The sequence below is a fragment of the Capra hircus genome, chromosome 10 (genome assembly GCF_001704415.2).
Source record: "Capra hircus breed San Clemente chromosome 10, ASM170441v1, whole genome shotgun sequence".
NCBI classification, from domain to species: domain Eukaryota; kingdom Metazoa; phylum Chordata; class Mammalia; order Artiodactyla; family Bovidae; genus Capra; species Capra hircus.
The window spans coordinates 35,340,086-35,365,056 of NC_030817.1; the positions used below are offsets into that span (position 1 = coordinate 35,340,086).

Below are 24,971 nucleotides of genomic sequence, written 5' to 3' on the forward strand. Positions count from 1 at the left end.
ACCTTCTAGAACTAACACCCAAAAGAGATGTCCTTTTCATCATAGGGGACTGGAATGCAAAAGTAGGAAGTCAAGAGATACCTGCAGTAACAGGCAAGTTTGGCTTTGGAGTACAAAATGAAGTTGGGCAAAGGCTAACAGTTTTGCCAAGAGAATCCACTGGTCATAGCAAACACTCTTTTCCAACACAAGAGAAGATTCTACACATGGACATCACCAGATGGCCAACACCGAAATCAGATTGATTATATTCTTTGCAGCCAAAGATGGAGAAGCTCTACACAGTTGGCAAAAACAAGAGGAGGAGCTGACTGTGGCTCAGATCATGAACTCCTTATTGCCAAATTCAGACTGAAATTGAAGAAAGTAAGGAAAACCACTAGACCATTCAGGTGTGACCTAAATGAAATCCCTTACGATTATACAATGGAAGTGACAAATAGATTCAAGGGATTCAATCTGATAGAGTGCCTAAAGAACTACAGATGGAGGTTCGTGACATTGTACAGGAGGCAGGGATCAAGACCATCCCCAAGAAAAAGAAATGCAAAAAGGCAAAATCGTTGTCTGACAAGGCCTTAGAAATAGCTGAAAAAAAAAAAGAGAAGAGAAAGGCAAGGAGAAAAGGAAAGATATACCCATTTGAATCCAGAGTTCCAAAGAATAGCAAGGAGAGACAAGAAAGCCTTCCTCAGTGATCAGTGTTAGGAAATAGAGGAAAACAATAGAATGGGAGCAACTAGAGATCTCTTCAAGAAAATTAGAGATACCAAGGGAACATTTCATGCAAAGATGAAGGACAATAAAGGACAGAAATGGTAGAGACCTAACAGAAGCAGAAGATATTAAGAAGAGGTGGCAAGAATACACAGAAGAACTGTACAAAAAGATCTTCATGACCCAGATAACCACAATGGTGGGATCACCCACCTACAGCCAGACATCCTGGAATGTGAAGTCCAGTGGGCCTTAGGAAGCATCACTATAAACAAAGCTAGTGGAGGTGATGGAATTCCAGTTGAGCTATCTCAAACCCTAAAAGATGCTGTGAAAGTGCTGCAGTGAATATGTCAGCAAATTTGGAAAACGCAGCAGTGGCCATGGGGCTGGAAAAGGTCAGTTTTCATTCCAATCCTAAAGAAAGGCAATGCCAAAAATGTTCAAACTACCGCACAATTGCACTCATCTCACACACTAGCAAAGTAATGCTCAAAATTCTCCAAGCCAGGCTTCAACAGTATGTGAACCATGAACTTCCAGATGTTCAAGCTGGATTTAGATAAGGCAGAGGAACGAGAGATCAAATTGCCAACATCTGTTGGATCATTAAGAAAGCAAGAGAGTTCCAGAAAAACATCTACCTCTGCTTTCTGACTACACCAAAGCCTTTGACTGTGTGGATCACAACAAACTGTGGAAAATTCTTCAAGAGATGGGAATACCAGACCACCTTGCCTGCCTCCTGAGAAATCCGTATTCGGTCAAGAAGAAACAGAACTGGACATGGAACAACAGACTGGTTCCAAATTGGGAAAGGAGCACATCAAGTTTGTATCTTGTCACCCTGCTTATTTAACTTATATGCCGAGTACACCATGCGAAATGCCAGGCTGGATGAAGCACAAGCTGGAATCAAGACTTCCAGGAGAAATATCAATAACCTCAGATACTCAGGTGACACCACCATTATGACAGAAAACGAAGAAGAATTGAAGATGAAAGTAAAAGAGGAGACTGAAAAAGTTGGGTTAAAACTCAACATTCAGAAAAGTAAAACCATGGCATCTGGTCCCATCACTTCACAGCAAATAGATGGGGAAACAATGGAAACAGTGAAGACTATTTTGGGGGGGGGGCTCCAAAATCACAAGAGATGGAGACTGCAGACATGAAATTAAATGACACTTGCTCCTTTGAAGAAAAGCTATGACCAACCTAGACAGCATATTAAAAAGCAGAGACATTACTTTGCCGACCAAGGTCTGTCTGGTCAAAGCTGTGGTTTTTCCAGTGGTTATGTATGGATGTGAGAGTTGGACTATAAAGAAAGCTGAACACTGAAGAATTGATGCTTTTGAACTGTGGTGTTGGAGAAGACTCTTGAGAGTCCCTTGGACTGCAAGGAGATCAAACCAGTCCATCTTAAAGGAAATCAGTCCTGAATATTCATTGGAAGGACTGATGCTGAAGCTGAATCTCCAATACTTTGGCCACCTGATGCAAAAAACTGACTCATTGGAAAAGACCCTGATGCTGAGAAAGATTGAAGGCAGGAGGAGAAGGGGACGACAGAGGATGAGATGGTTGGAAGGCATCACTGACTCAGTGAACATGAGTTTGAGCAAGCTTCAGGAGTCGGTGATGGACAGGGAAGCCTGGCATTCTGCAGTCGGAAAGAGTCAGACACGAGTGAACTGAACTGAACTGAACTCCTGCATTGCAGGCAGATTATTTACTAGTTGAGCTACCAGGGAAATTGGCGGTCATCATAAACTTGAAGGAAAGATCTGGTAGATTTTGCTTAAAAGAGAAGGGTCATATAATCAGAGTCTGGTGCTCCAAATTGAGATGTTTGATTATAGATTGATTATTAATAGGACTGTGGGGCCAATTTGCTGCTGCTGCTGCTGCTAAGTCGCTTCAGTCATGTCCGACTGTGTGCAACCCCATAGACGGCAGCCCACCAGGCTCCGCCATCCCTGGGATTCTCCAGGCAAGAACACTGGAGTGGGTTGCCATTTCCTTCTCCAATGCATGAAAGTGAAAAGTGAAAGTGAAATTGCTCAGTTGTGTCTGACTCTTTGCGACCCCATGGACTGCAGCCTACCAGGCTCCTCCGCCCATGGGATTTTCCAGGCAAGAGTACTGGAGTGGGGTGCCATTGCCTTCTCCGGTGGGGCCAATTTATGTTTCCTCAAAATTTTTATGCCAATATTTCACTGAGGAAATATTTCACTAATTGACCGGGCTCCCTCATTGGGATTTACAATTCCTGGCGATGTTTGTTTGCTCCACCTTCTGTGTACAGGAAGGAACACAGATACGTGAAGTCTTCTCTCAAAGTTGATACTCATGATTCAGGGGATCTTCAACTTCTTGGGCCTTGCTTTCCCACACAGTAAATTTTTAAAAATTGCACTAGACAATTTTCTTAAAGCCTTTCTGTGTCTAAAGTTGTTTTTCTATGATATAAAAAAAATGATCACTCTCAATGTCTGTTCCCTCTTGGGCAATGGGTGTTTTCTACTCTCTAGGGGACACCAGAACACTATACTATTTTGGGCTTGAATGTAAAGTTCTTGGTATTTCTAAAAATTTTGGGCTGCCCCATGAAGCATGTGGGATCCTGGTTCCCTCACCAGGGATTGAACCTGTGCCCCCTGCATTGGGAGCTTGGAGTCTTAACCACTGGGCCAGGAGGGAAGTCCCTAGGTATTATTTTTAAGTGTTATGAAAAAACTGAAGTACATGGTTACCCAAAATGCTGGACCTGGATATTTGTTAACTCAGATATAAAAAGAAACTTAGTTACCAAAAAAAAGAACTTTAGTTTTTTGGTGGGGGAGGTGGGGGGGCTGGGGGGGGGCGGGGATTAGGTGAATGTGTTTCCCTGCTTGCTATGCCTACTGTGCTGCTGATTGCTGTGCTGTGCTTAGTCACTCAGTCACGTCCCACTTTTTGTGACCCCATGGACCTGCCATGCTCTTCCGTCCATGGGGATTCTCCAGGCAAGAATACTGGAGTGGGTTGCCATGCCCTCCTCCAGGGGATCTTCCTACTTTGCTGTCTCCCAGTTAAGGCTGTTCTATTCAAATGTATCCAGCACCTGAAAAAGTCCATCAAAGGAGAGGCAAAGTGTCTTTTTATAGTGATGTCTTACTTTTTCCCAAACTAACAGTTTGGCTTCTACAAAACCAGTCTCTTTAGAAACTAAAATTTTTAGTACTATAATTAAAATTTGCTGAGACTTAAGGGACTTTTCCTACCTCAAACATACCGAGTTTCTATTAACCATTCAATGATTCACCCTCCCACCTCTCTACCAGACATCTTTGAAGGTAGAGGCTCAGAAAGTAAACTCTTTGGCAGTGAATGAGTAACTTTTGCCCTTGCATACCACCCCCGCCCCCTGCCATTTTAAGCTAATAAGTACTTCATTTTTGATTCTTAACTTTTAATTTATTGAGATGAAATGCAAATAGCGCAAATATAACCATTTAAACGAAAAATTGAGGGACAATTAGTTCATTCAAAATGTTGTGCAACCACCAACTCTAGTGCCAAAAGATTTCCACTCTTCCAAAATAAAGTCCTATGTCATGGGCAGTTTTCCCCCTTTCCTCCCTACCCTAACCCCTGGCAACCACCAGTCTCCAGTCTCTGAATTTACTTATTCTGGAGATAGCATATAAATGGAATCATATAACATGTGACCTTTCATGTCTGACTTCTTTTAACGTAATGTTTATGAGGTTCATCCTCATTGTACTTGTATCAGCGCTTTATTCCTTTTTGTGGTGGGATAATACTCCATTGTCAGCAATGAATATGCAGCTACATGCATATTATTTGTCTGACTACTTATTTTCAATTTGGGGAGTATATTCCCAGGTACCCAGGAGTGAAATTGCTGTGTCATGTGGTAATTCTTCTTTAGCAGCTTTGAGGAACTGCTAAACTATTTTTTCCATAGTAGCTGAACCATTTTATGTTTCTACCAGCAACATATGAGGGTTCCAATTTCTCAGTCTCTTTGCCAACACTTGCCATTTTCCACTTTTTAAATTATTCTAGCTCATCCTAGATTCTGAATTCTGATTTCTACCTACTTCTCAAATCTCTTGATTCTCCTTTTGGGAATTCCCTCTCGTTAGTCCCATCCTTAAACCAGATAACTACATCCCACAAGTTATTTCTGCTGTCTTACTTAGCCTTTCTCCTAGCTAAGTTTATAGCTCCCAAGAACAAGTCTTTATCAACTTAAAAAAACTATTTTCCATTTTTCTTAACAGTTTTTAACATGCTTTTCATTAATCTCCTTGCCTCCTGCCCAGCATCAGATAATAGTTCCCTGATGGACTGACAGTTCCACATAAGTACTATATGTCCTTAACCCTTAACATAACATGCCTGCATAGCTTTGAAAGTGGAAGGTAGTTAGTAGGGCTGACTGATAATCTCACTGAAGGGTGGGCGGTATGTCTAATTCATATTTTTATCCTTTTTAACCCCTAGAGCAGTTGTAATTAAAGACCTCATGAAACTTAACTCTAAGGGTAACAATGGTAGAGTCTTTCCCTCTAATAATCCCTTCCCAAATTGAAATTTGAAACTTTAGAACAGTTCCAGTTTGTCTCACTCTGTTAGTTAATATTAGGGAATAAGGATGTTAACTAAAGCTGAGTAGATCAAAGGAAGTCCCTTTTTCTGGTAGCTATTCTGAAGGAGATCAGCCCTGGAATTTCTTTGGAAGGAATGATGCTAAAGCTGAAACTCCAGTACTTTGGCCACCTCATGCGAAGAGTTGACTCATTGGAAAAGCCTCTGATGCTGGGAGGGATTGGGGGCAGGAGGAGAAGGGGACGACAGAGGATGAGATGGCTGGATGGCATCACTGACTCGATGGGTGTGAGTCTGAGTGAACTCCAGGAGTTGATGATGGACAGGGAGGCCTGGTGTGCTGCGATTCATGGGGTCGCAAAGAGTCGGACACGACTGAGCAACTGAACTGAAGTGCCCACAGCTGCTGATGAAGGTCATGTTCTATGGTCATGTCCATGGCACACCAAGAGATAACATTCCATATTTCATACTGTGCCCTAGGAGGCTAAAGATATACTGATGTGCCCACATTACAGAAATACTAGAAAACTCTGCTCTAGGGTATGTTTTTGTGGGGGTATGACTGTGGTCACCAAATTCTTTTGTCTTTACCAGGAATAAAGTACTTTTCAGGTACACCTAAAGTATTGAAGGTAATTGAAAGTGACAATGAAATGTTAGTCTTAAGAAAATTTTAGCATTGCTTTTATATTAAAGATTATGTAAACTTGGATTTCTTTATAGGTGCCAAAAAACGTTCTGACATCTATGAAGCATTTGAAAACATCTATCCTATTCTAAAGGGTTTTAAAAAAGCCTGAACGTATCATTCAACATCTCACAGTATATTGGTTTGAATATACGCATAAGCCCAGCAACAGAAACAGCTAGACTGTAGATGTCCCATGCACATTTTGACTTTAATTATTAAAGTGTGATTCTGTATGAGTAACCATGCCTAAGAAATTATGCTTTTTTTGAAATGACTATTGTATGTTATTTTTAAAATGGAAAAAGTAACCTGATTTCAGAATTTGAAGAGTTAAGGCCTTGTTAGAATGATATTCTAACATCATTAAAATTTAATGCTTTGTTCTTGTTAAAGACGTAGTACATGAACATGTGTTCTCTAAAAATGCATAACAATATATAGAAATTTAAAATATCTGTATAAAACAGGATAGAAATTGTCTATTGTCTTTTTTTTTTTTTTTTTTTGCCTTTTAAAATATTGAGTAGATGATCCTGGCCAGTAGGTACAGGCCTGTGACAGATCCTGTCAGAATACAAATGAAACATTAAAGTCTGAAAACTTTAAGAAAAATAATTACATATCGTTTTGTTTGAAATGATCAGAGAAAAGTATTTCTCTCCCTAAAAATAAATCTTAAACTTTCAGGAACCCTTCAGGTTTAGTATAAAGTCTATTTTGAAAACAGTTTAGGGATTTTGTGCTTTTTTTTGTACCTTCATAACCCTGTGTAATTGTATTAAAATAGATCAAATAAGACTTAAGAGGCTGGAGCAAAGAGCTCAGCTTCAAAACCCAATTAGCTTGTGGGAATCATGCCGCATTTGATGAAGTGGAGATTAACAGGGAGGGGGATGGGCTAATAAGAGTCTTGGACCTTGTTCCCCTGTGGGCGGGGATTGTCTTTCACTGAAATGAGGACAGGGAGGCCTGGCCTGCAGTCCATGGGGTCTCAAAGAGTCGGACACGACTGGTCGAGTGAACAACAGCAAAATGAGGAAACGTTTGTGGGGAGGGAGAGTTCAGTTTTGTTTTTGAATTGCTTCAGACCAATTCTATACAGTGAATTGGTCACCGTACATTACTTTAAGCCTAGTGTAGGCAGTTATGAATTTCGGGGTATGGAGGGAATGATGCTGAAGCTGAAACTCCAGTACTTTGGCCACCTCATGCAAAGAGTTGACTCATTGGGAAAGACTCTGATGCTGGGAGAGATTGGGGGCAGGAGGAGAAGGGGATGACAGAGGATGAGATGGCTGGATGGCATCACTGACTCGATGGACGTGAGTCTGAGTGAACTCCAGGAGATGGTGATGGACAGGGAGGCCTGGCGTGCTGCGATTCACAGGGTCGCAAAGAGTCGGACACGACTGAGCGACTGAACTGAACTGAATTGGGAGAGAAGCCCTAGTTGAAGGGAGAAATTAAGGCAGTCATTAATTTATAGCCTGCCAAAATAATCCTGTTGAGTCACTGGTCTGGATCATTTGACCTATGAGCCCAATTTTTTTCTTATGTAGTTTACAGGCATATTCAAACACCAATTACTCTGATATAATCCTCTGGCCCACCTTATTTATCCTCACAGAAAGAAGTTTGGAGTAATCAAGCCATGTTAAAAGACTACCTAGTTGAAATTCTTGGAATATGGCCGAGAATAGAAGCAGAATGCTGGACATTAAAATTTATTTTTCATAAAGATCCAACTGTGATTTACACGTTCAGTACAGTTGTTTCCACTGGTTAGTTATTATTGGCAAAGTACTATCAGATTACTATTAAACGGATTGACTTGTTAATCCTCACGACGTTGGGTGGGCACTGAAATTTTCTCCACGTGAACACAGGAGAGGTGAGGAATTTGCCCCGAAATCACATGAGCCATAATTCCCCCTCGCTCCAAGACCCACTTCCCTCATCCAACTCTGCGGTGGTTTTAGTCAAATTTAGTAAGTATCCACAGCTAATGACAGAAATTCCCTTATGCGTTCGCAATCTGTCTTCCCCAAATCCTGGGGGCACTGTATTACTATCTCTTGCACAAGTTTGTGGCGTTAATTTGTAGCCTGGACGTGAAGGAGCCGCTGACGACGCTCTGTTGCGCCGCCTCGCCCCTCCTCTAACCTAATTCGTACCCAGCGGCAGCTGACGGATAGGCGAGGTCAGGCTAGGGGCTCGCGGGATTCCCGCCGAGCTCCTGGAGCCTCCCTAGGCCCCTCCCAGGCCCCTCCTCCTCACCCAAGATGCACCTGGTTGAAAACAAAATCCCACGTGACTGCCTCTGCTCTCATGCTATCATGGCGTCTCCCAGTGGGAAGGGAGCCCAGGCGCAGGAGGCTCCTGGCTGCGGGCCCCAGCCGCTCGCCCGGGACCTGGTAGACTCTGTGGACGACGCGGAGGGGCTGTACGTGGCGGTCGAGCGCTGCCCGCTCTGCAACACCACCCGCCGGCGGCTGACCTGCGCCAAGTGCGTTCAGAGCGGCGATTTCGTCTACTTCGACGGCCGCGACCGCGAAAGGTACGGCAGCCGCCCCTGCGCTATTGTCTTCTCTGGGTGTCTCCACTGGCTCGGAGGCTGGAGCCTGGAGCCGAGTCTGGGCCTCGGAGCCCAGCGAAAAGAGGAGGAGGTAGCGAAGGTAGCTCCTTTGCGCCGGTGCTTTGCTCCCAGGGGATGGGGATGGGGATGGAGGCCCGAAGAGGAGAGGTCGCAGTTTTCTCCTAACCCACTCGAGTGGAGTCTGACCTCACGGTGCTTCTGGTACTAGGTGCCTGTGGAGAGGTCTTCTATTATTGCCATAGAGTTGGATTCTCGGTACTTTGTTACTCGCTCAAGCAAAAGCTTGGTTTAATCTTTATTTTCAAAAGAACATTCATTTTCTAGAGAAGAGGCCAGAAGAGAATCAAATAACTGGTTAAGAGGGATTCGAGCCCTGGTAGTTTGTGTCACAGATTGATCTTGTTATCAGACATACTTACTGTAATGTATAAACTAGTCTAGCTAGTTTCTCCTCTTTACAAAGATTGTTTTGAATGTTAAGGAGTTTGAGGATGTGTTTCCTCTGTTTTACAAATGCAGAGTGGGAGGTGCAAGCCCTTAGAGAATTGAATTTAAGAACACGTTTTGGCCTCGTTTTGGAATTTAAACAGAGGCCTACAAGTCCTGGGCTTTCCAGGTGGCTCAGTGGTAAAGAATACAGCTAACAATCCAGGAGCCTCGGGTTCTGTCCCTGGGTGGGGAAGATGCCCTGGAGAAGGAAATGGCAACTCACTCCAGTATTCTTGCCTGGGAAATCCATGGACAGAGGAGCCTGGCGGGGTACAGTCCATGGGGTCACAAAAGAGTCGGACAGACTTAGTGACGAAAACAAGTCCTTGGTTAAATGATTGTAAAATTAGTGTGGTTAGCTGCAAGTTTTCTCAGTCCCAACTTTTGTTTCGATAACTTAGTGACAGTAAGCCAGCTAATTTTTTTTAGTGCAAAAGTTCAGATAATAACACCTTAACAACAATCCAATAAGTATATTATCCCTAATTTACTGCTAAGGGAGCTGCACAGTTTCTTGCCCTGGGTCACACAAATAATAAGGGTAGGGACCAGAATTAAATTCCAGGCAGCTTGAACCCATATGCTATGCACTTAACCACTGGATTATATAACATCTGTATTTGAAAGTGTTTTTGAGTTTCTGATAGTCTTCTGATCATGAATGGAGTTCATTACTTTTTATTTTGAGAAGATTTGTATGATATAATCTTTTAATTCATCATTGTTTTCTCATTGATGTAGTTGATGAATTTAGAAACTGCTGATATAATAAGTAATAGCTTTAAGAATTAAAACAGTTTTATTATAAAAATACTAGGTATGAGATGGAAATGTCTTTCAAGGGTCAGTTCCAGATCCTCTTCTCTATATACTTTTTCCTAGATCCATTCCTATAATTTAAATATCATCTATAGGTTGAAGACTACCAGACTTGTTTCTCCGACCTAGGCCTTTGTTAAATTGAGAAAACAGCTGCCTGCTCTATTTGTATTTAAATTTGTAGTGAGAATCTCCATCTTCATATGGCAAACTGAATTCATGATTATCCATAATAAATCTATTTTTCTCATGCTCATCCCAACCCAGTAAATGATGACCTAATTCTTTGAAACAGGCAAAAAAAGTCTTCCAGTCTTCCTTGACTCCTCTCTTAATGCTACCATATCTTATCCCATCAACAGATCCCATCTGCCATTCAAAACCTATCCTAATCCCAGCCCTTTCACTACCTCCCCTTCTGGTCCACCAGAGGATTATTGCCTGTTGAGTCTCTGCTTCTGCCTTTTCTCCTTCATAGTGTAATTTCTCATATTGCAGACAAATTAATTCCATTCTTCCATTCCTCTGTTCACATCTTCCAGGGGTGTCCTGTTTTACCCAAAGTTTAAAAAAAAAAAAAAAAGCCAAAGTGTTTATCGGAAGTTCTATATTGTTTGTTCTCCAGTTCTGTTGTTTTCTCTTAGTAGAGTAGCTCAGTCGTGTCCGACTCTTTGCAACCCCGTGGACTGTAGCCTACCAGGCTCCTCCCTCAATGGGATTCTCCAGGCAAGAATACTGGATTGCGTTGCCATTTCCTTCTCTTACCTGCTCTTCAAAACATCATGGCCTCCTTGCCAGTACTCAGGCATACTGAGAATACTCCTGCCTCAGTCTTATTCAGACTGCCAGGAACTCCTTTCTTCTAGGCTTCTAGGCTACTTTCTTTGAATCCGTAGGCCTCTGTTCCTTACAGAGTAACTCTGACCATTCATTCAATTAAAATAGTAACTTTCTTCCCCACACAATGTGATATCTTGTTTTCCATAGTACCTATCACCATCTTATGGTTTACATATTAATTTGTAACTGCCTCTCACTCCAGTGATGTTAGCTCTGTGAAAACTTTAAGACAGTTTTGTACTCTGCTATATCCTCATAGTAGAAGCTTAATAAAGATTCATTGAATGACTGGATTAATCTACCCTTCCTTCCCAGACTTAATCTGATCCTGCACCACTTCATTATTATACATCATGACCCGTTTGTTACTTAAACCAGAAACCTGGACGTTGTCCTAGCTTTTTCCTTTTTTTCTTATTCCACGTATCCAAATCATTGACAGGTATAGTTTGATCTGCTTCAGAGTAGATCTTGAACCTGTCTACTTCTAGTCCAGACCGCTGTCATTTCTTTCCTGGCCACTAGTTTTGTTTTCTTTCTTTTACAGGTACAGCTCCCTAGCCACCCTCTGGCCTTCACACAACAGCCACAGTAGAGATGTAAATCAGATAACTCACTGTTTTGCTTAAACCCTTCAGTGTTTTTTCACTTTATAGAAAATAAAATTCAAACTTTTTACTGTGCTTATTAAGCCTTATCTGGCTACTGCCTACCTTGTAATTTTGGCTGTAAGGTTGAGTTTAAAATGTGATCTTTGGATTCAAGCTGTATTGAATTGAATCCAAGCTCCACCAGTTGTTATGTGATTTTGAAGTTTCATAGGTTTCTGGTAGTAATTACATAAGAGCATGAACTGAATTACTTAACACGATGTCTAGCATGTATTAAGCACTCAAAAAGTAAACTCTCACCACATTCCCTCATGTTCACAGCTCAGTAATTGGGCTTTCTCTCACATCCTCAAACACATGGAACTGTTCTACCCATGGGCCTTTTTCCTTACTATTCCCTCTACCTGGAACACTGTTCCTCCTGATGAGCATTTTGCCTTTCATGTCTCAACTTAAATGTCACTTCCTCAGCGAGACTTTGCCTGACCTTCACTCAGGTAGGTCCCCACTTCATCTCTCCCCCCATTTCTGTTACAGTACTCAATTCTTTCATGGTATTGAGCATGATAAGTGGTGTCACTTATCTGCGGAAGGTAACTGCGTCCAGAATGTATCAGTAGTTCCACACAGGAGTGAATTCTGCTTTTGTTCAGTCCCATCCTGATGGTTAGTGCAGCGCTGGGGAGGAATGTAATAAGCAGATTGTTGAAGGGAATGGTAAAGGCAAGACCATTTTAGAAACTGAAATACAGATTATTTTCAGGAGAGGGATGTGTTACAGTGGATTTCTTTTTATGACGAAGCAGAAAAGTGAAAAATAAATACCAGGATCATTCAGAATTTAGAAATGAAAAAGTTAAGGTTTAGGGATAACAGACAGCTTCACTTCTCTTTCAATCATCCCCTTTTCTGAAGTGTGTATTTCTAAAGAGGAGTTTGCTTGTTTTCCTTCATTCCCTAACCAGTGTCCAGCATGTAGTAGGATACAAGAATCTCTTGAGACCCAGGACCCTGTCCTGATGGCCAGATCAGTTTGACTGAGCTCATTGGGTACAGTTATTGGCGTGAAATATTCCAGTAGATAAGAGATAGGCAGGTTGCTGCTCTCGAGGATTTACACTGACTACTAATAAGCCTTAAATATCTTGGGCCAAAGGTTGATTGTGAGATATTCTCTGGTCTTCAGTACTTACGAAAAATTTTGTATTCTGTGCTTTGCTTCACACCCTTTTCCCCCTCTTACTTTATGAGAAAACTCACTGACTGGGAAATCACTTGGAAATAAAATATGGAAGCTTCAGCATGATTTAAATACCTTTGTTTAACCCCTGGTTCTTTTCAGTTAGTCAACCAAAATAGCTGTGCCTGCAAGGATCTTGAATGTGATGTACATATCAAAGTTCCTATAAATGTAGGTTTTTTTCAGGTTTCATTAATAGACTAGCTGAATATATAGGTTCTAATGGTTTAGCAGTTCAAGGAAAATTCAATATTAAAGAATAAATGTGTCTCCTAATAACTCTTTTGACTTCTAAGAAGGGAACATGCATCTTTATGTAGTTTTGTGGACAGTATGAGTTTGGCAGTTAGATTGATTGAAAAATACTTGAACTTGCCACTTTTGGTTTTTATTTTTGGTTATTCAGTGGGACAGTTCCTTATAGCCTTGGTACCCTCATCAGCACTATCCTTTCCTCATCTCCCACCTCGGCCCAGTCCTGAGACAGTACCCACATCTCTGCTTTTGTGTCTGTCTTTTCACTTGTTTGCTTCCTTAAGAGATGAAGAGGAATGATTTTAAGCAGTACTCTCAACACCATCTCCTTTGAATCTTGTACCAGAGAACATTTTAAAATTGCAGGTCTTTTAACAGGAATGTAGTTTTCTGGATTAAACATTTATCTGATACTAGAAATAACACTGTTACCCAATAAATAGCTGACAAGTTGAAATAATCTTTCCACTCAAAACTGGAAAAAATTGCTTACCAGTTTATGATAGGGTATAAGAATGAGACAGGGGGGATAATCTGAGGATACCCAGGAACATCTACATGCTGGTTTAGAAACCAGTTATTTTAAAGTGTGGATCAAAAAGAAAGGCATTTTATGAGCAGATGGATATTGCTTTCATATGTACACAGCATCAGGAATGATACAGCACTCCTTTCACTGATGAGTTTTAGGCATTGAGGACTACATTTTTACCACAAAACAAATATGGGCACTGGACAAATTGAGAAGTGGGATAGAGAACAAGCAAGAAATTTTAGACATTACTGAAGATTTTGAGAGGAAGATGCATCCTAAATGCTACTCTTGAGACATTTCTGTTCCCCTCCAGTATCTTTTTGGTTGTCAGTCCTTAGCTTATATAAAAGTTTGTTTTCATGAGGATTCGGTTCTGGACCCACATCTGTGTCCCCCACTCAGCAGAATAAAAGCTCCATAGGTACCTGGACTCCCCATCTTGAGACAAGAGTTTAATCAACCTGCTGCTCTTTGGTTATCTCTTTCAGGAAGGGTCACAGCTCCCAACCCTTGTAGCTTATTAATTGTATTTCCAACAATACATGCGGATCTCCTAAGAAAGTATAATTCTTGTTTCAATCAGTATCACTGGCTACTCTTAACCATTATGTGTACCCTTCAGAATTTGTAAAAGGATTTCACAAGTGTTGTCTCATTTGTTCCCTGCTAACAAAACCATGAGTTATTAACCTGTTTTTAAGATGAGGACGCTCAGAATAGTTGTGCCTTACTTGCTGCTGGGCTATGCTCATTCTTACATTGACCTCCAGATCTGAAATACATACATACATACATATGTATATACTCAATTTAATACATTAGTAGGATTAAGTGCAAAATCACTGATTGCGATGAAGAAAAGGGAAACCAGCCTGCATTGCCTGTTAAATGCCTGTACCTGATGCTTTCACATTTATCTTATTTAATCCCTATAATCAAGTAGGATAATCATTATTTTCATTTTACAAGTGAGGAAACTAAACAGTGCTCTGTTTGTACTTTCTACTAATGACTTAACCTTCATTCCTGCCAGTGGAGTAGGTTTTTACTACAGTTAAGCCTTGAACAACAGGGGTTAATTCGCCTATAATTTATAGTCAGCCCTCTTTTTATCTGCGGTTGCTCTGCATCCACAGATTGAATCCACTTCAGACCATGTGGTACTGTAGTATTTACAATTGATAAGACCCGCATTGTTGAAGTTGTGTGTTTTCTCATATTTTAAATACTCTAACATAAGGTAGAAGAACTATTCTGATAAGGACTATGTCTTTTCATATTGCATTTGTCCATAAACGTCATACCCTTGAATGCCTAAAAGAACTTGAGGGAGAAAAATGTGAATGCTAGTAATTTTTGCTGTGTTATTGATAGTATCCTAGTTGAAGAAATACTCAGTTCTTTAACCATTTCTGCTTGTATAATAGAGATTGCTATGCTCTTCTCCAAGAAAATTTGTGCTCTTTCTTGCCCAATAAGTCTTGCTGCCTTATTTCTAGAGCCAGAATCATCACCTCTTCACCAAACCTGTGTCCAAATCAGAGCTGGGGGGAATTCCCCCCCCAGTAATTTGAAAGCTGTCAGTGCTTATTTTCTCCTTTCAGATTTAAGAAACGCAAGGAATATAAGGGTTGACTAATTCTTAAGGCCCTCAATTGCATATTTGAAAGTTTTGTGGGGTTGTTCTGTTTACCTTTCTTAAAATACAGGAAGAGTGTTTCTTGGACTTTTCTGTTGCCATAACCCTAGGCACAAAGTGAATGTAAAGCACTAGAATGAGGGAAAGGACTGGGCAGGCAGATGGAAGGTGAGAGTTCTTTTATGAAAGGCACCAGGTCAGTGCTCAGCAAGGTTACATCTCGCACAGAATTAATAGGATTCCTGATAGGGCGCATGCCTGGGTGCTGCTTTTCTGGTCTCATGGGACAGACTTAGGTGACCAGTCCTGCTTGTGGCCAGATCCACGCAGTCACCCAGGGCGAGCTGTGGCCATGGCGCAGCGTGGAGCCATGGCGGGTCACACTGGTAACTGATCCTCATCACCCTGCTGTCCCCCGGGTGTGGTGAAGTTCTCTGGGGCAGGACAGATTAACTTCCTAGCTTGTGAAACAGCAGAATCTCCTCTGCCTGTAATGCCTTCCTTCCCTTAGCAGGGCCACCTCTAACCCGTCCTCAAGTGGCAGCCCAGGCAGACATGACTCCAGAACCTGAGTTGGGTTGTGTGCCATCTCTTGGATTGATAGCCCCAGACTGTGTGTGACCGCCTGCTCCTGGCTCTCACCAGTCTCTGTCACAGGGGCACCGTTTAAAGTCAACTTAAGGGAATCCTGTTTTAGGGGGGAGAAAAGCAAGTACAAGTCTGGAGGAATTTGGTAAATAACACAAAAGACATTTTTAAATTGGGAAAGAAAATATTTAAAAAGTGTTTAAAAACCCTGATGCATGGTACAGGTTCACTGGCAGATCTCTTTCAGAAAACAATGCAAAACTATAGAGCCATTCAGTGACAAGAAAATGAATAAATGTATCTGCACAAAATTTTGGAATTTTTGTAGAGCAGAACCATAAGTAGTCACTAAGAAAGTTGAGAAAGAATTTTAAGATGTATGAAAGGAAAATAGCTAATTTTCCTAATAACCCTTTAAAAAAAACTATAGAAAAGTGAACAAAGGACATAGAATAACAAATGAAAAGTAGCCAATAAGAAATAATGAAGAAAGGCAAGTAAATGAATTGTAAACTGTCTTTGAAGGAAGGGAGTGGGAAGCCAGTCAGGTTAGTAAAGAATAAAATTGCAGGGCTGAGAAAATGAGAACAGGCTGGTAGGGTTGGAAATAAGAATTTCTTGTAGAGAAACCTAAAAGCTTAAAACATTTGTGCACCAGGATATTCATTTCTAACATTATTGATAGTGGTAAAAAGTTGGAAGCAATGGCAGTGTTCCTCAGTAGGAGTTTCTGTAAACAAGTTACATGATGTCCATTCAGTGAAATTCTATAATGAGACGTGGAAAAAGATACAGAACACTTTATGTAATAAACCCAGCTTGAAAGACAGTGTATAAAATAAAATATGCCTTTCCCCTTTTCCTTTTTTCTTTTTTTTTCCTTCCCTAATCTATCTCCATGAGTCCAGAACTGGAAAATGCAGAGAATGGATGAGGTGCTGGGAAGCAGTTGGCTTGCTGACCGGGCACACTCCTTGATACCATCTGCTCTTTTGCTCTGTTCACACTGCCTATTTTCTCATTTCCTTCGTGAAGAATGACATTGCTCATGAAGCGTTCGGTACAGGAGGAATTGCCATCTCCTGCTTGTGTTTTAAGTTTGTGTTTGTTTATTTTTGTGTTTTGTTTGGGTTTGTTTCTAACAACCCAGGAGAACTAACCAGCCTGATGTAAAGCTGGACAGTGTCATCATCCCAATTTGTGTTAGTGCAAAGTGGAGTCTTTACAACAGATCTGAAAGGAGCACTTTTATAGCCTTTGAAAGCAGGATTTTCTCCTTCGTGTCAGCCCTTTGTTTACACAGGTTGATGAATCTTGTGTTTGTCATCTCCTTTCAGGTTATCAAGAGCATGAATCACGCGTTACCTCAGTAAGGGAGACGTAAATACCACATTTGTTTCTCATTTTCAATATAAGGAAATGGAAGCATATAACAAGTACCATGTCTAGCACACAGCCAGTTGCAGAAAATGAATGATTAGATTTCTTAACATTCTGTAAAATGCTCTGTAGTAAGTTGCAGGCACATAGTAAAAGCCTGATAGATTATTTGGTGAACCTATGAATTTGTCCACATTCTACATTGGTTTCTGAGTTTTCTAATGGTTCCTGTAGTTGCCACCTCACTGGCCTTTGCAGTACTACCCAGTAGAACTCTGTGCAATGATGCTCCATATCTGTGCATCCAGTAAAGTGGCCTCCAGCCATATGTAGCTGTTGAAATGTGAGAGTGTCACTGAGAAAGTGAATTTTTAATTTAATTTAGCCGCTTAAGTATATAATTCTGTCACATATAATATTGTCTGATTTGCTTTCTTGTTTAATATATGTGATACATTTTCAGTGACTATGAAATGGCAGAGTCATAATTAGGACATTTTATCCCTTCCATTTAGAAGTAGATATCCGGGGATATTTCAGATGTGGGATTATAAAAATAGTGTGTTAGACTTCTGTGTCTGGATTATTTTAAGGAAGAGATTTTTAGGGCTGTTACGGTTCTGGTTTTATGTTACGATTCTGTTGAATTGTTTTAATTTAGACTGGAAAATCAGGAGATAGCCACAAGCCTAATTCTGGACTCCATACCATGTTAAACCATGGCGGGTAACATTACCTTTATTTCTTTGAAAGTAGTTAATAAGCCACTGTTAGCTCAATTCAGAATCATTGCATGAGATTCAGTTAAGTTCAGTTGCTCAGTCGTGTCCGACTCTTTGCGACCCCATGGACTGCAGCACACCAGGCTTGCCTGTCCATCACCAGCTCCTGGAGATTGCTCAAACTGATGTCCATCAAGTCAGTAATGCCATCCAGCCATCTTATCCTCTGTTGTCCCCTTTTCCTCCTGGCTTCAGTCTTTACCAGGATCAGGGTTTTTTCTAATGGGTCAGTTTTTTGTATCCCGTGGTCAAAGTATTGGAGCTTCAGCTTCAGAATCAGTTCTTCCAATAAATATTCAGGACTGATTTCCTTTAGAACTGGTTTGATTTCCTTGCAGTCCAAGGGACTCTCAAGAGTCTTCCCCAACACCACAGGTCAAAAACATCAATTCTTTGGCACTCAGCTTTCTTTATGATCCAACTCTCACATCCATACATGACCACTGGAGAAACCATAGCTTTGACTAGATGGACCTTTGTTGGCAGAGTAATGTCTCTGCTTTTTAATATGCTGTCCAGGTTGGTAATAGCTTTCCTTTCAAGGAGCAAGCGTCTTTTAATTTCATGACTGCAGCCACTGTCTGCAGTGATTTTGGAGCCCCGCCCCAAAATAGTCTGTCACTATTTCCATTATTTCCCCATCTATTTGCCATGAAGTGATGGGACTGGATGCCATGATCTTAGTTTTTTGAATGTTGAGTTTTAAGCCAACTTTTTCACTCTCCTCTTTCACTTTCATCTTTAATTCTTCTTCACTTTCTGCCATAAGGGTGGCATCATCTGCATATCTGAGGTTATTGGTATTTCTCCCAGCAATCTTGATTCCAGCTTGTGCTTCATCCAGTCTGGCATTTCGCATGATGTACTCTGCACATGAGTTAAATAAGCAGGGTGACAATATAGAGCTTTGATGTACTCCTTTCCCAATTTGAACCAGTCTGTTGCGTGATATTACTCATACATTTTTAAATTTTTTTCTTATTTCAAGGAAGAGATTATTTTACTATTATTTTAAGGAAGAGATTTTTAGAGCCATTACAGTCACATTTTAGGTACTCGGTAGCCACATATGCCTGATGGCTGCTGTGTTGAACAGCACAGATCTAGAAGATTTGAATATCACTGCTTGCCACCTTCAGCTGGTTGGTGCTTATAGAACTCTGTACCCAGGAACTATAAAATATGCATTCTTTCAAGTTCACATGGAACTTTCACCAAGGTGAAGTTCATCATGTGCAAGGCCATCAGACAATCTCAAATTGAAAGATTGAAATCACATGTATTCTGGGACCACATCAGAGTTAAAGTAGAAAAATAACAATAAGTTACCTAAAAAGCTGGTATATCTGGAAATTGAGTGATACACTTATAAATAAATTCTTGATCAGAGGGAATTTTATGGAAAATTAGAAATTTCAAACTAAAGAATAAAATATAGCATTTCAAAAATGTTAAGTGTTTAGTTTAAGCAATACTTTGGTGGAAATTTGTAAGTTAATGAGAGGCTTAAATTTGACGATTGAAGTTTCTACCTTACACTCCAAAAACAAAAAACAAAAACAGCAAACTAAATCCATAATAAGGTAGCAGGAAGAAAATAAGGGTAGAATACTGACAAATATAAAAAATGATCTGTGATGTGATATTCTTTCCTTTTAACTTTATTAATAATAGTGACTTGCTAGCTGTAATGACTAGCAATAAATTTAGTGAGAAAAAATAGGACATTACTTTGCCAACAAAGGTCCGTCTAGTCAAAGCTATGGTTTTTCCAGTAGTCATGTATAAATGTGAGAGTTGGACTATAAAGAAAGCTGAGCACTGAAGAATTGATGCTTTTGAACTGTGGTATTGGAGAAGACTCTTGAGAGTCCCTTGGACATCAAGGATATCCAACCAGTCAACCCTAAAGGAAATCAGTCCTGAATATTCATTGGAAGGACTGATGCTAAAGCTGAAACTCCCAATAGTCTGGCCACCTGATGCGAAGAACTGACTCTTGTGAAAAGACCCTGATGCTGGGAAAGGTTGAAGGTGGGAGGAGAAGGGGATGACAGAGGATAAGATGGTTGGGTGGCATCACGGATTCAGTGAACATGAATTTGAGTAAACTCCGGGAGTTCGTGACGGACAGGGAGGCCTGGCATGCTGCAGTCCATGGGGTCGCAGAGTCGGACATGACTGAGTGACTGAACTGAACTGAGGCACCAATTTATAGATGAGAGCAGGGTTCAGTTAAGTTTAATAATTACAGTTATTTATAATGGAAGCCTCAGTTTCCTTGGATTCAAACTCACTTTAGTGCTCTGATTTGCCTGTTTTGGAAGATAATTTAACCTAGGCATGAAGAAACCTATAGATATATTTTATAAATCCATGAAAGAGTTTTAAAGCTGAGAATATGAACCTAGTTTTAAGTAAAATGATAGGCAGCTACATGCATCCCATCGAGAAGATATGTTTGGACAGTGACATTTCTGGATGAGTCTGCAGAAATGATTGGCTCTCAGGAATTTGCAGAATCTCATTTGACTGAAAAAAAAAAAGAACATTTAAATAAAATGCTGCATTTTTTTCTTACAGGTTTATAGACAAGAAGGAAAGGTTAAGCCAGCTTAAGAGCAAGCAAGAAGAATTTCAAAAAGAGTGAGTTTTCATTTTGCTTTCTAATTTGTGGGGGTTATCTGGTCACCACCTGGTTTATTTCAATGCTGTGGTACGCAGATGTGTGGATTGCTGATTTATTGAATTTAGGATACAGATCTCAACATGTGAAGAGCACTGTATCTGGGAGAAACCAAAATAAGAGATTGTCGGGTTTCTGGAAAACAGTGGGATCAAACGTGGTGCCTGGTTAACAGCAGGCACAGTGACTGAATGGGTGAATCAGAGAGCTGACCCTGGTGAATGGGTCCAGTACAGAAAGCATGTTATACTAGTGGTGGCGGCTCATGTAGGACATTATTGCTTCTCTTTGTCTTCATTCTTCCGCATGAAGGTTTTGCAAAGTGTGGTCTCTGGATCATCCACATAAGATTAAATTAACTTGGTGTTCTGGTTAAAAATGTAGATTCTTGAAGTCTGTCCTCAGATATTCTGATTCAGTAGGTCTGAGGGGAGGCCCAGAAGTCAGGTATTAACAAGCACCCCTGACAAATCTCTCATCCTCTGGATTTGGAAATTATCCTGTAGAACCTTTTGTCCCAAATTGGTCCAGTCACTGCTCTCCATCCAGACCCCAGACATGATTAACACATTTATGAGCAGGTTAACTCTTCAGAGATGCCCTGAATTAGAGAAACCTGCTTGGATTTATTTTACTCAGTCACTTCTCTAACTTACTGTAACATAGAAACTTAACTTTTTTCCTGTAGAACACTTCATTCTATAGAACAAATTTTAGCCTACTAGTGCCATTTTAAAGTAGGGGAACTGATGATAGCATTTTGAATCATGAATTATCTTATGTTGTTGTTGGATTGCTAAGTTGTGTTCAGCTATTTGTGACCCCATAGACTACAGCTCACCAGCCTTCTCTGCCCTAATTATCTCCCAGAGTTTGCTCAAACTCATGTCCAGTGAGTCGGTGTTGCCATCCGACCATTTCATCCTATGTCACACCCTTCTCCTCTTGCCTTCAATCTTTTCCAACATCAGGGTCTCGTTATTATTACAAGTGATGGAAATTATTGATTATGATGGAGAGCAAAGGCGATGGCTGTTATGGAAGTTTATTGTATTTACAGAAAGGCTCTGAGCCATACTAAAAGTACAGAAGGAAGCAGGTGAGGAAAAGCATGGCAGAAAGTAGGGGATTTGGAAAACATTTTTAAATACTTATACCCCACTTTGGTAAATCCAGAGTTTTCTAAGACCTTATTTTAAAAAGTTGTTGATTTTGCATTTTTGAGCTTTACCAGTTTTATTATTTTAAGAGCTTATTTCCTTTATCTCTTCTCCATACAGAGTATTAAAAGCTATGGAAGGAAAATGGATGACAGATCAATTGGTAAGAACAACAAGTATTTAAATAATATTCTTTACACTTGAGGTTAGATGTTTTTAAATTGGCAGAACTTAAAAAATGATTTTGAACTTAAATTTATTTGTGATCATTTCTTAGTAGTTCTCTGTGAATATATTTCTAGTGCAGGCTTCTCACATATTTCATTTAGATATCAAAAACAGGGTATCAGCAGTTAATTATGAAACCACCATAATGAATAATTATGAGGCCTGATGCTGACAGAAATATACAAGAACAGTTAGATGCTCTTTTTTAAAAAAATTACTCATCATGAACATACATTTTCTAGATGGGTTAATTGAAAAATAAGCTAAGATATTAAAAAAAATATGGGAGAGTGTTTATATAATCTGAAGGTGAGCAGACCTTTATAAGCCATAAAGTAAAACATTTGATACACTACATAAAAGGTTTAAAAATTATGTCTGTTGAAGACCCTGGCAAAATGAATAGAAACTGGGACAAAATGATTACAACATATGAAAATAAGGGGTCTGATTGACTACACTTGTATTCACTGTTGGGGGAAGGGCATGTTGGCATATTTGTTTGAGGGACAGCTTGGTGGTGGTTTGTTGCTTTTATAATGCATATGTGGTATAAATACATCCAGCAGTTTTCCTCCTGAGAAAGTGCATGTGAATATAGAGATTTACAGGTAAAGATTCTGATTGTCTGCATTGTTCTTAGTAAGATTAATATATAATTAAATATTCATCAAATAGAATCAGCTGATTATGATGCTGCGTAGCTGTTAAAAAGTATGTGGTCAGTCTATATGCACTAGTACGGAATGATACCCAAGGTATATTTTTTAAATGAAAAAAATTTTGAATAGTAGGCTCGGGTAAAGTAGGATTCCATTTGTGTATGTGTTTTAAATATATATGCTCTTGAAAGCTGAAAAGATACACAGTTACCCCTGAATAGTGGGAAGGAGTCAGGCTAACAATCTCGTTCTTCTCTTTTGTGATGCCTGCTTTTTTATCATAGGCATCATTCATAATTTTTAAATACTTAGAGATGTGATATAAGTGAATTCTGCTTATGTTCTGAATGTTCTATGCACAAATTATGTTGTATGGAAAAAAGTTATAAAAGACTATTTGTAAGAATCTCATCCCAGTTTTTATAAGTTCCTTTCTAAGTTTTCTAGTTTTTCTATCAAAAACTTAAAATATTGGTTCTTAAAGACTAGTATCTTTTAAAAGTGAAAACATCTCATTGCCAGTTTATTCCTAAATTGATCATGGTTCCTGTGAATCTGTTCTCAGATGTCCCTCACAGTGCTTTGGAAAGGGGAGCATTTTCCCCACTGAACAGTCCTGTAATGTATTCTGTGTCTTGTACCATCAACACTACTTAGACAAGTGTTAAACATTATAAGCATTTGAATGTTGTTGTAAGCTTTCGGATGTCCCCATTTATGGAGACATCATGGAATAGATAAATCATACTTTCTAAAAACCAGCTAGTATGTCAGATTTTTACTTATCCTTTATTCTCTTTGGGGAAGCCGTACCTAAATCTTGGTAATGGAAAAAGGCAGTTTCATGTTTCATAAAATTTTTTCAGGGCTTTTCCAGAAATCTTACATGAGTTATACATTTTGAAAAAAAAGGAATTCTGCTCTGTTGCAGTTTTTTATTACTCTGTAAGTAATATTTGCTTATTGTATCAGTGAGATAGTACAGCTGATAGTCTCCTCAGAAACCAGCACTGGGAATTTAGAGCAGCGCATCCGTAGAACTCTCTGATGATACAGATGTTCTGTCTACACTGCCGATGTGGTAGGCATTAGCCATAGGTGGTGTCGACAGGGACCACCTGACATGTGGGTAGTGGGAGTAAAAACCAGATTTTCTTTTTAAATTTTATATAATCTCATTGAGTTTCAGATAGCCACATAGGACCCACATACAGTAGCTCTGTATTGGATAGGACAGGTTAAGATAATATGTGTCAACTTTTTTCTCTGTACTTTCTAACACAGAAAAGAACTATTTCTCATTCTCTCTTAATTGCCTAGCAGCTTCTGTCCTGAATCACTAGTTACAAAAGCTATAATAAATATAATTATACTGGACATTTCTTCATTTCATTTTCTAAGATACACCTCAGGATAAGTAGTGTCCCTAGTAGATAATCATATTAATTGTAAGAGACCAATATTTGTGATATTTGTTTCATACCTTTTTTAAGAGATGGAAAATAATGTCCTGCAAGATGAGGATTGAACAGCTGAAACAAACTATATGTAAAGGAAATGAAGAGATGAAGAAAAGTAAGTAACTTTCCCACCTCTCTCCAGCCCTGATAAAGGACTCATGTGTAATTTCATGGGATTGATCAACTAGGGAAAGAAAAGGGGAGGGGCAGTAGAGGCAATAGCAACCTGGAAAAGTTAACTGGTTGCCTTTTACTGTGTGTAAAACATTTGTATAAGGAATTTATATATATATATATATTTCAAATATATATATAAAACATGTATCTGTGTTATGTATATTTACAAATGTGTGCATATATACATAAACACATGTGCAAATGTAATAACCTTTATAAACTACTTAGCTTAAAAAGTTGAGTACTGTATGTGTCCCATTTCCCTTAGCTGATAGGAAGCTCAGAGTCAGTCTTGGTAATCACGTATAATTATTAGTTCACACCAGAAGCAAATACTGGCTTTTTCTCCATCAGTGAGTCTTATACATATTTTAATTTGTATTAATTTTGCATTATGTTTGTATACTTCATATTTTATCACAGGTAGTTGCCAGATTTTAAGAGAATCCTCTTAGAAATCCGTGTCTTTAGACATAGTGCTTGCTGGGACATCCCTGGTGGTCTGGTGGTTTAGACACTGAGCTTCTAGTGTAGGGGGTGGGGGTTCAGTCCCTAGTCAGGGAACTGAGATCCCACATGTCATGTGGCAAGGCCAAAGATAAATTTTAGAAAAAAGAAAAATAAGTATTTCTGAAGACAGTTGTTTAAAGTTTAAAATGGATTGCTATCATGCCTTGTAAGTCCCGTTCTTGTCTACTCATTGCTTCCAGAAGCAAGTATTTTATAGTGGTGGGTAATGATATAAAAGTTACCTTTGAAAAACTTGTCTTAATAAAGTGCTCGCATGGAG

The 24,971-nt window shown here is 39.7% G+C and overlaps 2 protein-coding genes across 2 annotated transcripts in view; both read left to right on the plus strand.

Annotated features, from left to right (window-relative positions):
* TBPL2 (TATA-box binding protein like 2) overlaps positions 1–6,288 on the plus strand; it is a 45,115-nt gene extending 38,827 nt beyond the window's left edge. Inside the window, exon 9 of the mRNA XM_005685928.2 lies at positions 6,067–6,288. Coding sequence (XP_005685985.2) covers positions 6,067–6,143 — 77 coding nt within the window. The 3' untranslated portion in view covers positions 6,144–6,288. The remainder of the gene's footprint in view (positions 1–6,066) is intronic.
* The window catches only part of ATG14 (autophagy related 14), a 37,273-nt gene continuing 20,641 nt past the window's right edge, over positions 8,340–24,971 (plus strand). The window contains exons 1-4 of the mRNA XM_018054115.1: positions 8,340–8,591; positions 20,392–20,454; positions 21,775–21,817; positions 24,038–24,119. Of these exons, the coding sequence (XP_017909604.1) occupies positions 8,371–8,591; positions 20,392–20,454; positions 21,775–21,817; positions 24,038–24,119 (409 nt within the window). The 5' untranslated portion in view covers positions 8,340–8,370. The remainder of the gene's footprint in view (positions 8,592–20,391; positions 20,455–21,774; positions 21,818–24,037; positions 24,120–24,971) is intronic.